Source organism: Corvus brachyrhynchos, unplaced genomic scaffold (genome assembly GCF_000691975.1).
Source record: "Corvus brachyrhynchos isolate BGI_N302 unplaced genomic scaffold, ASM69197v1 scaffold103, whole genome shotgun sequence".
In the NCBI taxonomy this organism is placed as follows: Eukaryota; Metazoa; Chordata; class Aves; order Passeriformes; family Corvidae; genus Corvus; species Corvus brachyrhynchos.
Genome location: NW_008237436.1, coordinates 43,288 through 55,457, shown reverse-complemented (window position 1 = coordinate 55,457; position 12,170 = coordinate 43,288). Strand labels below are relative to the sequence as shown.

The 12,170-nt window shown below is 39.2% G+C and overlaps 1 protein-coding gene across 5 annotated transcripts in view; it reads left to right on the top strand.

Moving 5' to 3' along the window:
* The window catches only part of ATP7B (ATPase copper transporting beta), a 43,556-nt gene that overhangs the window by 24,382 nt on the left and 7,004 nt on the right, over nt 1-12,170 (top strand). For all 5 annotated transcript variants that reach the window (XM_017731263.1, XM_017731261.1, XM_017731262.1 and 2 more), the window contains exons 6-17: nt 1,286-1,362; nt 1,728-1,902; nt 2,473-2,706; nt 2,894-2,985; nt 3,105-3,232; nt 4,303-4,457; nt 4,668-4,802; nt 5,642-5,836; nt 7,312-7,494; nt 9,031-9,211; nt 10,280-10,426; nt 11,499-11,641. In XM_017731263.1, coding sequence (XP_017586752.1) covers nt 1,286-1,362; nt 1,728-1,902; nt 2,473-2,706; nt 2,894-2,985; nt 3,105-3,232; nt 4,303-4,457; nt 4,668-4,802; nt 5,642-5,836; nt 7,312-7,494; nt 9,031-9,211; nt 10,280-10,426; nt 11,499-11,641 — 1,845 coding nt within the window. The remainder of the gene's footprint in view (nt 1-1,285; nt 1,363-1,727; nt 1,903-2,472; nt 2,707-2,893; nt 2,986-3,104; nt 3,233-4,302; nt 4,458-4,667; nt 4,803-5,641; nt 5,837-7,311; nt 7,495-9,030; nt 9,212-10,279; nt 10,427-11,498; nt 11,642-12,170) is intronic.

Here is a 12,170-nt window from a genome sequence, read left to right as displayed (position 1 = left end):
GAGTGCATAGGCTCCCCAGCTGTTACTCTAAAAACACACATACTAGAAACTACAATAAGAACCTTTTTTCATCTGTATCTGGCAAAAGTGTCCTATATTAATTTTTTTTGCAATTCTGTATGTAGAATGACAGTAATTTCAGTGAAGTGTTGATAATTCAGAAAAAAATACTTCTTTCTCTTGACAGTGAAAAAGGCTGTAAAAGAAGTTTTGCCACCGCTCATGCCACAAGTATTACATATCTCAGTATACACTTGCATCTGTTCCCACATCTTTTTAAATCAAAACAGCTTGTGATACAGCCTGATGCTAAATGAAAAAAATCCTGGCTTACCAGTAATCACACAGATCATATATTCTACTGTTATCATGGCCCAGATGTGGACAAAACTTCTTTCTTTTTTTGTCCCACCAGAAGGGAAGAGATCACACTGTATGAGGTGGACGCACTGAGTAGTCAGGAGGACAGCAGAGACTGTTTGCCTGCCATGCTCTAGATAGAGTATTTACTCAGAAAAGATCTCCTAGACCACAGAACTGATGCAGAAGCAGTTATTAACATGTTAACTAGTAGACTGTTCAGGCTGGTAGAGTAGTTCTCTAAAGCATATTTTGCCACAGAAGCATTTCATGATGCAGGTATTGTTCTTGCAAGTGTGCTTTGGGTTTTTAGGGTGTTTGGGCGGGTGGCATGGTTCTACTGCAGTAACTCACCCGAGTGTCAGCCATGCTTATATTTGCTTATATTTGTTTCTGGGATGCTTTGCCCTGCAGTTTGTTGTTCTATGGGTTTAAACTGATTTTAGACACTTTAATTTTTGATTTTAGGTGTATGTATTAAACTGATGAAGTGTTAGGGACTGGCTCACAAGGTTGTCTAGCCCAGTGGCTTATGCATTTTTACTTCCTTTGTGGTATGTCCCATCTCTCCTAATTATTCCAGTGGAGGTGAAAGGGACATGTATTTCCCTTTAGGAAGAGTACAGCAGAATTCCACCTGTCAGTGGAAGCTTCCTTTGCCTAAGAACTAGGACACTTACTGCATCTATACACTGTTCATGTATAGGTACCAGAAGTCCTTTGCAGTCTGAATTTTGAGTACTGACTGAAATATCCACTCATTTTGGCAGGATCTAAAAATAAATAAGGGGTTGGAATTTATTAAATATGGAACAGTGTCCTTTTCTGACGTATCTTCTAAAAGTAGTGTCATTTAAGTGTGTTATAAGTAATATGGTTAGCTTCATCAAAACAAACTTATCTTTCCTTCTGTTTCAATAAAAAGGAAATTGGCTTTCATGCTTCTGTGGCTAAAAGAGCTCCAAATGCACATAACCTGGATCACAAAAAGGAAATACAGCAGTGAGTATTTCTTTTCTCCCTCACTAATGAACATATCCAGATCATATCTTGTGACTCTACTCCCCCCAGTGCCCCTCCCAGTTAATTAGATTATTCTTGTGTAAAGCATGTTTAATTTTACCGTTCATCAGTTGGTTCAAGTACTTTTATTACTTTCATTAGTTTTAGTTTTTAACTGCCAGAAGTCTATGTAGTTGAATATATAGAAGACACTGAAGCTGTTCCAAAATACTGGATCTTTGAAAATATCCCAAAGCCATGTGTTAGTACAGTGCTAATAACCCCAGCCCTGCTCTACCAGTACAGTTGGGCCTGAGTGCTGTGGGGTGTAGAAAACCCATGGATTTACAGTTTTTCCTTTTCAGGTGGAGGAAATCTTTCTTGTACAGCCTAGTGTTTGGTATTCCTGTTGTAGTCATAATGATTTATATGCAAATACCCAATGGTGGGGACCGCGGGTCTAAGGTGCTGGAACGGAATCTCATTCCTGGATTATCTATTTTGAATCTTCTCTTCTTTATCCTCTGCACTTTTGTTCAGGTATGTCCATACTACTTCCTAGGGGTTTGCTTTCTATCCATCTCCCATTTATGTAATCTCATGTGATAAGGACAGGCTAATGGAAAGATTTAGTGGATTAGGCCTGCCCTCTTGTCTGTACCACCTATGCAGAAAAAAGTGGCACTTTTCTGTGAGTTATCCATTCTGTATTTACTCATTGCTCTTACTTCTGCCAAAGTTGCATCAGATAGTATCCAAGTGGAGAAGGTAATATTAAAACAAAGAGATACCTGATTGTCTGCAAACTAATTGGGTAGCTGTAGGTAAATCCTTTCATTTTCTGTGCCTTGTTTCCTTTGCATTGCTGAGGAAAAGGATGATATTTTCTGGTTTTGAGAACACGGAAGTGCAAATTAGAGGATGTCAATGGAGTCAGTCTCCTAGTAGACCTGAAGTTATATCAGTATCAAATTTGCATGGGTCAGCAATGCCTTCCCTTATGTACTAAATGGTTTTAGTTCTGCTATGGGCAGTGTTATGTACTCTGCAATCACTGCTGTGGTTACTGTTGTGATCTCAGTACGAGTCTGTCCATGCTTACACCAACAGTTCCTTGGTGGATGGTATTTTTACGTACAAGCTTACAAGTCACTGAGGCACAAGACGACCAATATGGATGTGCTCATTGTACTGGCCACGACGATTGCTTATCTGTATTCCTGTGTGATCCTGATAGTAGCAATCATTGAAAAGGCAGAGAAAAGCCCAGTCACTTTCTTCGACACTCCTCCGATGTTGTTTGTGTTCATTGCACTTGGCAGATGGCTGGAACACATAGCCAAGGTAACTCATCTCCACACAAATATTGTGTATTTATGATAGGAGTAGAATAAACTCTTCAGAGGAATTTTGAGTCAGCTGTTTCTGATGTAGTCTGTAATATGAAAGGTTGTTTAGAATTCATTGTGTTAAGTACATATCAGGATTTATATATCTCAATGTATCTTAAACATTAATCTCTGTTTTTTAGGGTAAGACCTCAGAAGCTCTTGCTAAACTTATGTCTCTTCAAGCCACAGAAGCCACTGTGGTGACTCTTGGACCTGACCACTCCATTGTCAGGTATGTATTTATGAATCAAAATCCCTTCAGCCTGCCTGAGTCACAGACTAGGCTTGATCCAGTTAACCTGAAAGCTGATAGCATAAGTAACCTGCCTGTTCTACTTATGTCTTTTGCAGGGAGGAGCAAGTACCTGTTGAACTTGTTCAAAGGGGTGATGTTATAAAAGTTGTTCCTGGTGGAAAGTTCCCAGTGGATGGAAAGGTCATTGAAGGCAGTTCTATGGCAGATGAGTCTCTCATTACTGGTAACTTCCCTTATCTTACACAAAGAAGTAAAATCTTCTAGAACTCTTTGTTACAAGAAAAGACAGTAGACCCAACCCAAACACTGCTGTCTGAATAGCCTCCCACCTTAATGGATGCTGTGGCTGTGCCTTCGTGAGCTTGAGTTCAAATCCTGTATCTGCACACACCCTAAAACTGAAGGTTTTCCTCTCAGTTTGGCCACTGATGGGATGGGTACAGTCATAACAGCATTGTCATTATTCCAGCGATCTGGTTGGAGTTTCCCCTGGAATGTATTGTAGAGATGGTACCTCCTCAGAAATAAATTCTAAAGGGTGATGTAGAAATATTGATGAGAAGTTTGGGTTTGTATGACAAGGCAATGGGCAAAGAGTGGGAAAGAAAGCCTCAAAATTTGATGTTTATTAGGGGTCATGGGACTTTTTACATCTTCTGAAATTTTCATTTCATTTTGTAAATATAATAAGGATTCGATGCCTTGTGCAATTCTTAAAAATAAAGGATATAAAAAAATTTACATTGGCATTGGATTACTTGTTCTAGTTATGTTCTTACTTTACTTGGGAAGAGGGACACCCTTAGATTCAGAGATCCAATTGTTATCACTACCACTAAAAATAGAGAAAACAAAGATGTTCTAGAGCTAGTATTCTTGGAGAGGTAGCATGGGAATGGGAGCTTTTCCACAGAAAAAACTTTCTGATCTTTGAAAACTGAGGGTCATGGAGATAAAGACAGATTTCTCAAACTCCCACTGCTATGCAAATTGTTAATGGAGAAATTCCTAGACGTTCCTTTTCCAACCAGTTTGCTCCTGGCCCTTTTGAGGGATGGTGTACCAAAAAGCTAAGACCAAGGAAACAGCACTTGCTTTGAAATTAAACATAAGAAAAGGTTTGTAAAAGTATGACACTACTTATCCATGTCTTCACCAGACAGAGATACACAGTATGTGATTTCTGGTCATTATTGCTTAGCATACTGATTTTGCTAACATAAAATGAGCTGTGTGCTAATGGATTGTGCTGTTGGGGGTATTGGCTCATTTATTACTACCTTTTCTTTCCAGGGGAACCTATGCCAGTCATTAAAAAGCCTGGGAGCACAGTGATTGCTGGTTCTATAAATGCACATGGCTCACTTCTTGTTAATGCAACTCATGTTGGTAGTGATACCACTCTGGCACAGATTGTGAAATTGGTGGAAGAAGCTCAAATGTCAAAGGTAAAAGTAATAAAGAAGAAAACCTTATTCACAGATTTGGATTGAATAATAAAAAGATTTTATGTTTTGATACTTACACACTTCAGCAAACAGTGTTTTTCCAGACTTCAAAAAAGAATCAGATAAAGGCTATTGTGTATTTTCATGAACTCTGCATATTTATGTGTTTCGACCATGAACATGCAAATAACTGTTCTTCTTTTTTTATAGGCACCCATCCAGCAACTGGCAGATAAATTTAGTGGCTACTTTGTTCCATTTATCATCATCATCTCAACTGTGACATTGATAGCATGGACCACAATTGGTTTTGTAAATTTTGATATTATTAAAAAATATTTTCCTGTAAGTAGTTTTATTATTATAATTGGATTTTTGTATTAGGATGTCTTCCAATGTAATTAACATACTTTCTCCAGATAAGGTTTGATGTTATAATGACCCTGAGAGGAGCTCAGTTGGTTAGATTGTGGTCCTAATAACACCAAGGTTGTGGGTTCAATCCTTGTGTGGGCCGTTTACTTAAGAGTTGGACTTGATGATCCTTGGGGGTCCCTTCCAACTCAGAAAATTCTCTAAATTCTTCGGTAAAACATGGTATTTCTATTTAAAATCTCTCTGCAGATACAAATATATACTTGCATTTACCCCTTAGTTCTGCATGGGGTTCTTACAAATGGAAATTATCAACAGCCTTTCTGGACTAAACATGATCTACAGCTGCATTGCAAGGAGCTGAGCCATTGCTGTCATGTCTGAAATTTTTGTGAGCATTCCTGTTTCTGATGGCAGATAGTGGTTTTGGCTTGAGAAACAAGCTGAGCTTCTGTTATCTTTAGGATGTGTATTTGCTATGCTCAGCAACAGGGGGTGGGTCTGGGTGCCTGGAAACAGCATTCTCCTTTGCTCAGCTTTAAGGGAAATTCCAGCAAGTTATGTTTACATCTGGGAGCCTCAGAGCAGAGACAAGCATATGCTTGAGAAGCAAAAAATCCAGAAAATACTGCCATAAACAATTCATAACATTGACCTTTCTTTAGCATTACAGTAACAATAATAGATTGATTTCCTGTACTGGAGTTTTCCAGAAATGACTGATTGATTGTACACCTATGTTATCTACTGTCAGCAATCTTACATATCTTTCTTTATATTTTTTCCCCTTTTCTTCCCTCTTCTTGCAGAATCAGAGCAAAAACATTTCAAAAGCTGAAATAATACTGAGGTTTGCATTTCAAACCTCGATCACTGTGCTGAGCATTGCATGCCCTTGCTCTTTAGGCCTGGCTACCCCCACAGCTGTAATGGTGGGCACAGGAGTGGCTGCACAGAATGGTATTCTCATCAAGGGTGGAAAACCCCTGGAAATGGCACATCAGGTGAATAGTTCATTCTGTACTTTCGTAGCTTACCCAGCTATTGCTACATGAAATATAATTGCCCAGGAAATCCTGCAGGTCCAAAGGAAGACAGGAAGACTGGAAACTTTTTTTTTTAATTGATTGCTGCTCGTTAAGGTAAAGAAGACAAATCTGACCTTCTTTCTTCAAAGTAGTCACAGCAAAGTGTTGAGAGCCAACAGATCCTACAAGCTCATGACTGTGAGGTTCCTAATCCTCTGCAAGGCCTCAGAGGTTTCTGACTTTTGCACTTTCTTCACCTCTTCTGCAAAAGAGCCCAATAATCCGGTGGGGCTTTTTCTTTCCTCAGAGAGCTGTTGTGAAATGCATACTGTCTCTGATCAGTAGTTTAAGATGTAGAATGTAAGAAAAAAAAAGATTTGAAGCTGTTTTAGTATATAGACAGGAAAGATAGAAGGGAGGCAGAAAAAACCTTCATAGACACAAAAATTATGAGAAGAGAAGGAAGAGGTTGAAGGAGAAGGAGGTTTGACATGTCCACAGCCGCTGAAAAGAATATGAATTGAAGCCATGCTATATTAGACATATGCAGAACATTTTAAGGGAGGAGGATGGTAACAGCAAGTTAATCAGATTGATAATTCTTATTCTTACTGGACCAATAGTTTTTCCAAGGCTCTGTGAAAAAAAAACCAAACCAAAAAGACTGCTAACTAATGCTAGGAGTTTTTACCTTTTGGATCCATGCAAGGCTGTGGTCAGGACTTCAAAAATTAGGTGACCTGTTGGATTCTGCAAGGTTGGTGTGTTGGAATAGCTGGATATGGAAGAAGTGCCTACTTTGATAAGTTTTTTGGGTTTTGTGTTTTTTCTCTGCTATGTTTATTTTCAGGATTAGAATTGACTTTATCTTTGGTTTCCAGTATATGTGGGGCTGTGTTTTTTGGTTCATTTCTGATTCCTCAAGACCCATTGGCCTGGCTGACAAGTGATGGCTGAGTTTGGTGACTAGCATGACATCAGTTTTGCTTAGGTTGTTGTTTCTTGAACTTTTTGCACTCTTTGCATCTTCTTTATCACGAAACCACTTCCTCAGTCATCTTTCCTCAGTGTTATTTTTAATTGTTTAGAACTGCAGTCATAAAAGCCCTCTTTGCATCACATACCTAGTGGTAAAAGTGATTAAGGTGCCCATTAAATGAATCCTGTGTGTGAATGCATGTACTGTCCTTTGTGTATGCATCTCAGTCCTACATTACACTGAGATCCTGATATGGGCACAGAATGATCTTGTAGCTTTATTAGAAATGAATAAGAAAGTATAAGGAGACCTACTATACAGGTAGTTCAATGTATATACAGGAATCCCTGCTTCTGTAGGTTTATTCTGTCTTTGTGTGGATAAAAGTCTTGACTGTATTTGTGTGCCATAAACATACAAGCATCCCTGTGCTTGCAGGGCTTAGGCAGTAACTCTGGTTTATTTCTTGCAGATCAAGACTGTGATGTTTGATAAAACTGGGACCATCACCTGTGGAGTTCCTAAAGTCATGAGGGTGCTTTTGATGGGGGACACAACCATGCTCCCCCTGAAGAAGGTACTGGCAGTTGTTGGTACAGCAGAAGCCAGCAGCGAGCATCCTTTAGGAATGGCTGTCACTAAATACTGCAAAGAGGTACTTAGCCTTCTTATTTCATCCAAGGCCTGAAGCCATCTGTGAAAATGCAGCAATGTTGTATAAAATCATCAGGTCCCAGAGGAAAAGGCCTGCCTAAACAGTAACAGGCAGGAAAGCTGGGAGATTGCATGGTTGTGCATCTTGGTCTGGACATTACCAGAAGGTGTATTACCAGAAGTGGTTTTTTCTGCTAACACTGGAAGCAAGATCTTACTAAGTTTATCTTGATCTAATGAGAAAATAAGGAATATATGCAGGAAGAATACTTAAAATAACATAATGAAGCAAATGTGTGTAGTGACATTTCATATGTTACCTGACTGTAGTCACTTCTATTAGTCACTTGCTCATTTAAATAAATTAGGCAAAAGGCTTTAAAGCTTGAATATTAAACTGTGATATTTGTGAGTTTCACAAATGAATGAATACATTACTCAAGTCTTTGCAAATTTTACATATGCTCAGAGGTCATTTATATATTTCATGTGTTCCTCAAGCTTCAGGAAGAAGGAAAACACAAGTCATAGTGAAAATAGGAAGCCTGTGTAAATAAGCAATTTATGTCTGCTAAGGAAAGTCATTAATTGGTTCAGGGAAAAAATAATTTTAAAAAAATGTCAAACTTACTAGATCTTTCAGTGATAAAATTTAGAAATAAAAACATAAATTTAGAAGGAAAAAGAGAATACAAGCAATGAACCAGTTGCCTTTCTTGTATTTTACATTTTCTATTTAAATTTGTTTTAGTACCCTGACACTTCTGTAGTCATCCCATGCAGCAGTTATTACTGGATCATGCGCTTCTATTAATTGTAATGCTATACTGTTGGCTGATGTTGTTACCACCTGCCTTATCATCCCTGTGTTTTAAGGTCACTAAAAGGTACATATAGTTCCAACTTCCAGAGACAACCCAGAATAACTTGTTTATAAATTAATATTTTCTCCATTCTTTTTGTAACTCATAGGATCCTGATAATGCCTTTTCTCATCTTGAAGGTACTCACTGCCTTCTCTCCCTAACTCAACAGAAAAACCCAGTTTCCCTAACATCCAGACAGATCCCTCCAGGAATTAGATACAGTTTTTCACTGTACTTTTACATATATATAAAAGGTCTGATCCACCACAGCCAATTGTCTGTGAGGTCAACTAAAGTTGCATCTTTTAGAAGCTGCATGGCTTAATGTTATAATACTTCTCTTTAATTCCTAGTCTTGGCCAAGGTCATGAATCCCCAGTCTAATTGTTTCAACCTTGAACTACCAGAAAAAGCTGTTCCTTATGGTTTGCTGGTGCTAGTGCTGAGACCTGGCTGTGATCTGTTTGGCTGCCCTTTTCTAGAAGTCTTAGCCACAGGACACCCAGAGCATTCTTATTTTTAGTTCTGTGCTACTGATACTCCAGGCTAGTTTTCAATTGGTCAGTCATTATCAAGAGGAGGAATGAGGTCTCTTTTTGGCAAGAGTTATCTAATATTTGTGCCCCATGTGGGCAGGACAGACTGATGATGGCCTCTGGTTACATTTGCAGGAGCTTGGCACTGAGAGCCTGGGATACTGCACTGACTTCCAGGCAGTCCCAGGCTGTGGTATCAGCTGCAAGGTCGGAGGAGTTGAGGCCATTCTTGGCAGTGAGCTGGATGTTAACATCAGTGGGGATAGCAGTGCTCCTCTGGGAGATAATGCAGTGATCACGCTCTTGGAATCACAAGGTGAGTCTGCCCCTGCTGCCCCTGTTCCAGCTGCAATGTGAGAGAGAATGAATCAACAGCACCAACCACCTGCCAAACTATGTACAAGAAAAGGTAGATTTGGGACAGAAGGAAGCAAAGAACAGGAGGGACAAAAATGTGCCTTAACAAAAATTAAAGCTCTCTCTGCAACTCTTGATCTCTCTGCAATTCAGAAACTTAAATGAGAATTAGGTACAGTGTTGGGTACTTGAAAATTCCATACCATACATAGACAATAAGGCATACCCAGAAATACTCCTTTTGGACAGAGGAATGGTCCAGCAGATAGCAAAGTTTGCTGTTTAGCATTATCTCCCCATTTAGAGCAGTTACCTTTAACATATATTATCTTACTGCAACTTTTTATATCCTACCCTTTAGTTCCATATTAACTTGGACCTTTTGTTTCCTGTTCATATTTTTGATTAGGCCAATAGGTTTGTTTCAGACTCTCTGGAAGCCACTTTGCTATTTTGTAGTGTAGGAGAGAAAGAAAAGGTATTTAAAGCCTTCCTTAAGAAGCTCATCAGTTCTCTTCAGAAGGCTGTGCTGCTCTTGACCTTTTTGAGAAAGCTATTAGAAGAATTAAATGGAATAAGAACTTCAATCATCAGAACTGTGCCATTTGTGAACGGTGTTAATGTAGTATTTTCTCACCTGCTCATATGGTTCTTGTGAAGTTGGATTGAATTCATAATGAGGGGCACTGTTTGTTAGAACAACACTACTTTTTTTCTTGTCAGAAATGGCCTTTATATTTGAAAGTCATTAGTTGTGAGAACAAAGCAGGATGGCATTTACTAAATGTGCATACTGCACTTATTCAGAGAAACAATGCCAACTGGCAAAGGCAAACACAGGCAAACACTTCCATTAAGTCCATGACGCAGTTCTGTGTGTAAACAGGCACAGATCGAGTCTTGAAAGAGAAAAATTTTTTGAGGCTGCCTTCAGGCAGTGACTACGCCTAATTTGTCTTCCTCAAACATCTCTGCTTGTGTACACTGCTTTTGAGATGCTAATTTTTCTTTTTGTCTGTGCACAAAGGTCCATCAGCTTCTCAGAAATACTCGGTGTTGATTGGAAATCGTGAGTGGATGCGACGCAATGGCTTGAATATTAGAAATGATGTAAATGATGCAATGACAAACCATGAAATGAAAGGACAGACTGCCATACTAGTGGCTATAGATGGTAACTGCTCTTCCTTAGAGTGTCTTAATAAATACGAGTAAATCCTGCTGTGGAATGGATGAAAACAATCTGGAGCAGTTGATCACTGGCTTAGTGTCAAGAAACCACTAATCTTTTAGTGCAGAACTGCTTTTGAACTGTGAAGTATTAAGGTGTTCTTAAAAGAAGCTTGTACCACAGAACAGTGTTTATAACATTTTGTTGTGTAGTTTTTAATTTAAGAATTAATTTTTGAACCCCCTGTTGTCTAGGATCATTGTTCAAAAAAGCAGTGCCAATACAGTGCCATGTTCAATCCTTAGTTTACACCAGTTAAGGATCATGGACCAATCTATTGCATCACTGGTTTCAAAACTTGCAATGAATAAACATGGTGAATCATCAGATCAGTCAAGTATAATAGATTAGACTAAATGAGTTTTGCCAGTGGGGTTCTGTTCTGTGCTATGCAGAAAAAGATCCTGGACAATACCTTGATATGAGAAATGATTGCACTGGTGATAGATTGCCTGTGTACCTGTGATCTCCAAATGAGGCCTATGATTCATATATGGAACAAACATTCTTGGTGCTCCTAGAGAGCAATTTTGAAAGGCATTTGCTTGTGAAGGAAGTGTGGATGCACCTTTGAGTCAATGTACTGGAATGCAAGACTTCTCAATTAAAGTAATTAATTCTAGTAGAGATCCAACCCTGAAAGACTAGGGAACATAAAACCGGACTCTATATGCTTCCTCTTGGAGGAGTGGCTTCAATATCTGACCTGGGCACAAAAACTAACACTTTCTCTGCCCCACTATCATATTTGTCCATACCATAAAGCATAGGAGTCAGGCATGTTTAAAAGCTACTCTCCTCTTCTGCTCTTCTTCCTGATCCCTAAATATCAAAGGTGCTTATTTTTTGATCTGAAGCAGGCAAATGATGAAGAGACTGTGAGAAAACTGCAGACATGAGTGTCAATATTGCCCAGAATGTGTTATTTCACAAGCTGCTACAGTGTGATGGAGGGGGAGCCCTGTTCTCTTGCTGCCACAGCTCTCTCTGACAGAGGATGTTTTTATTTGTGCAGGTATGTTGTGTGGAATGATCGCAATAGCAGACACTGTCAAGCAGGAGGCGGCCCTTGCTGTGCACACACTGCAAAGCATGGGAATAGACGTGGTGCTGATAACAGGAGACAACAGGAAAACTGCAAAAGCCATTGCTACTCAGGTATCTGCTTCTCTGTGTTTCAAAAAGCTGCATGATGAGGTTCTAAAACTCTGGCTTGCCCCAGTGAATTTGAAGCAGGAACTTCAGTTTCCCTGGATACATTAAATGAAGACTAACTTTTCTTGAACTGGACTGAAAATCAGGTCAAGTCCTAGGGCATAGTAGAGGCCAGTGGCTGCATTAAGATTCCACTGAAGACATGCAGTCTGTACTTCTCCAGTGGAGTAGCTTCTTGCAGTAATTTTGGTTGATGTACTGAGCTGTACTGTTCCCTTTGCTGAAAGGCAGACCTGTTTAGTTAGTGATGAAGGAAAGTTTCTTGAAGGTCCAGGTCGGTCACAGTTAGAGAAGTGTGGATTTGTCATATCTTAAAGGGCAACATTAACAATATGTATTATTGTTAAGAAGCATGGCAGTCTAAAGGAGGCTGGGTTCATATGAGATTTCCCTGATCTCAAACTATAAATGAAAAGTCAAATTGTCACTCTACCTTGCTATGTTTCCACCTTCTCAATCTTCCTTTCCCTCT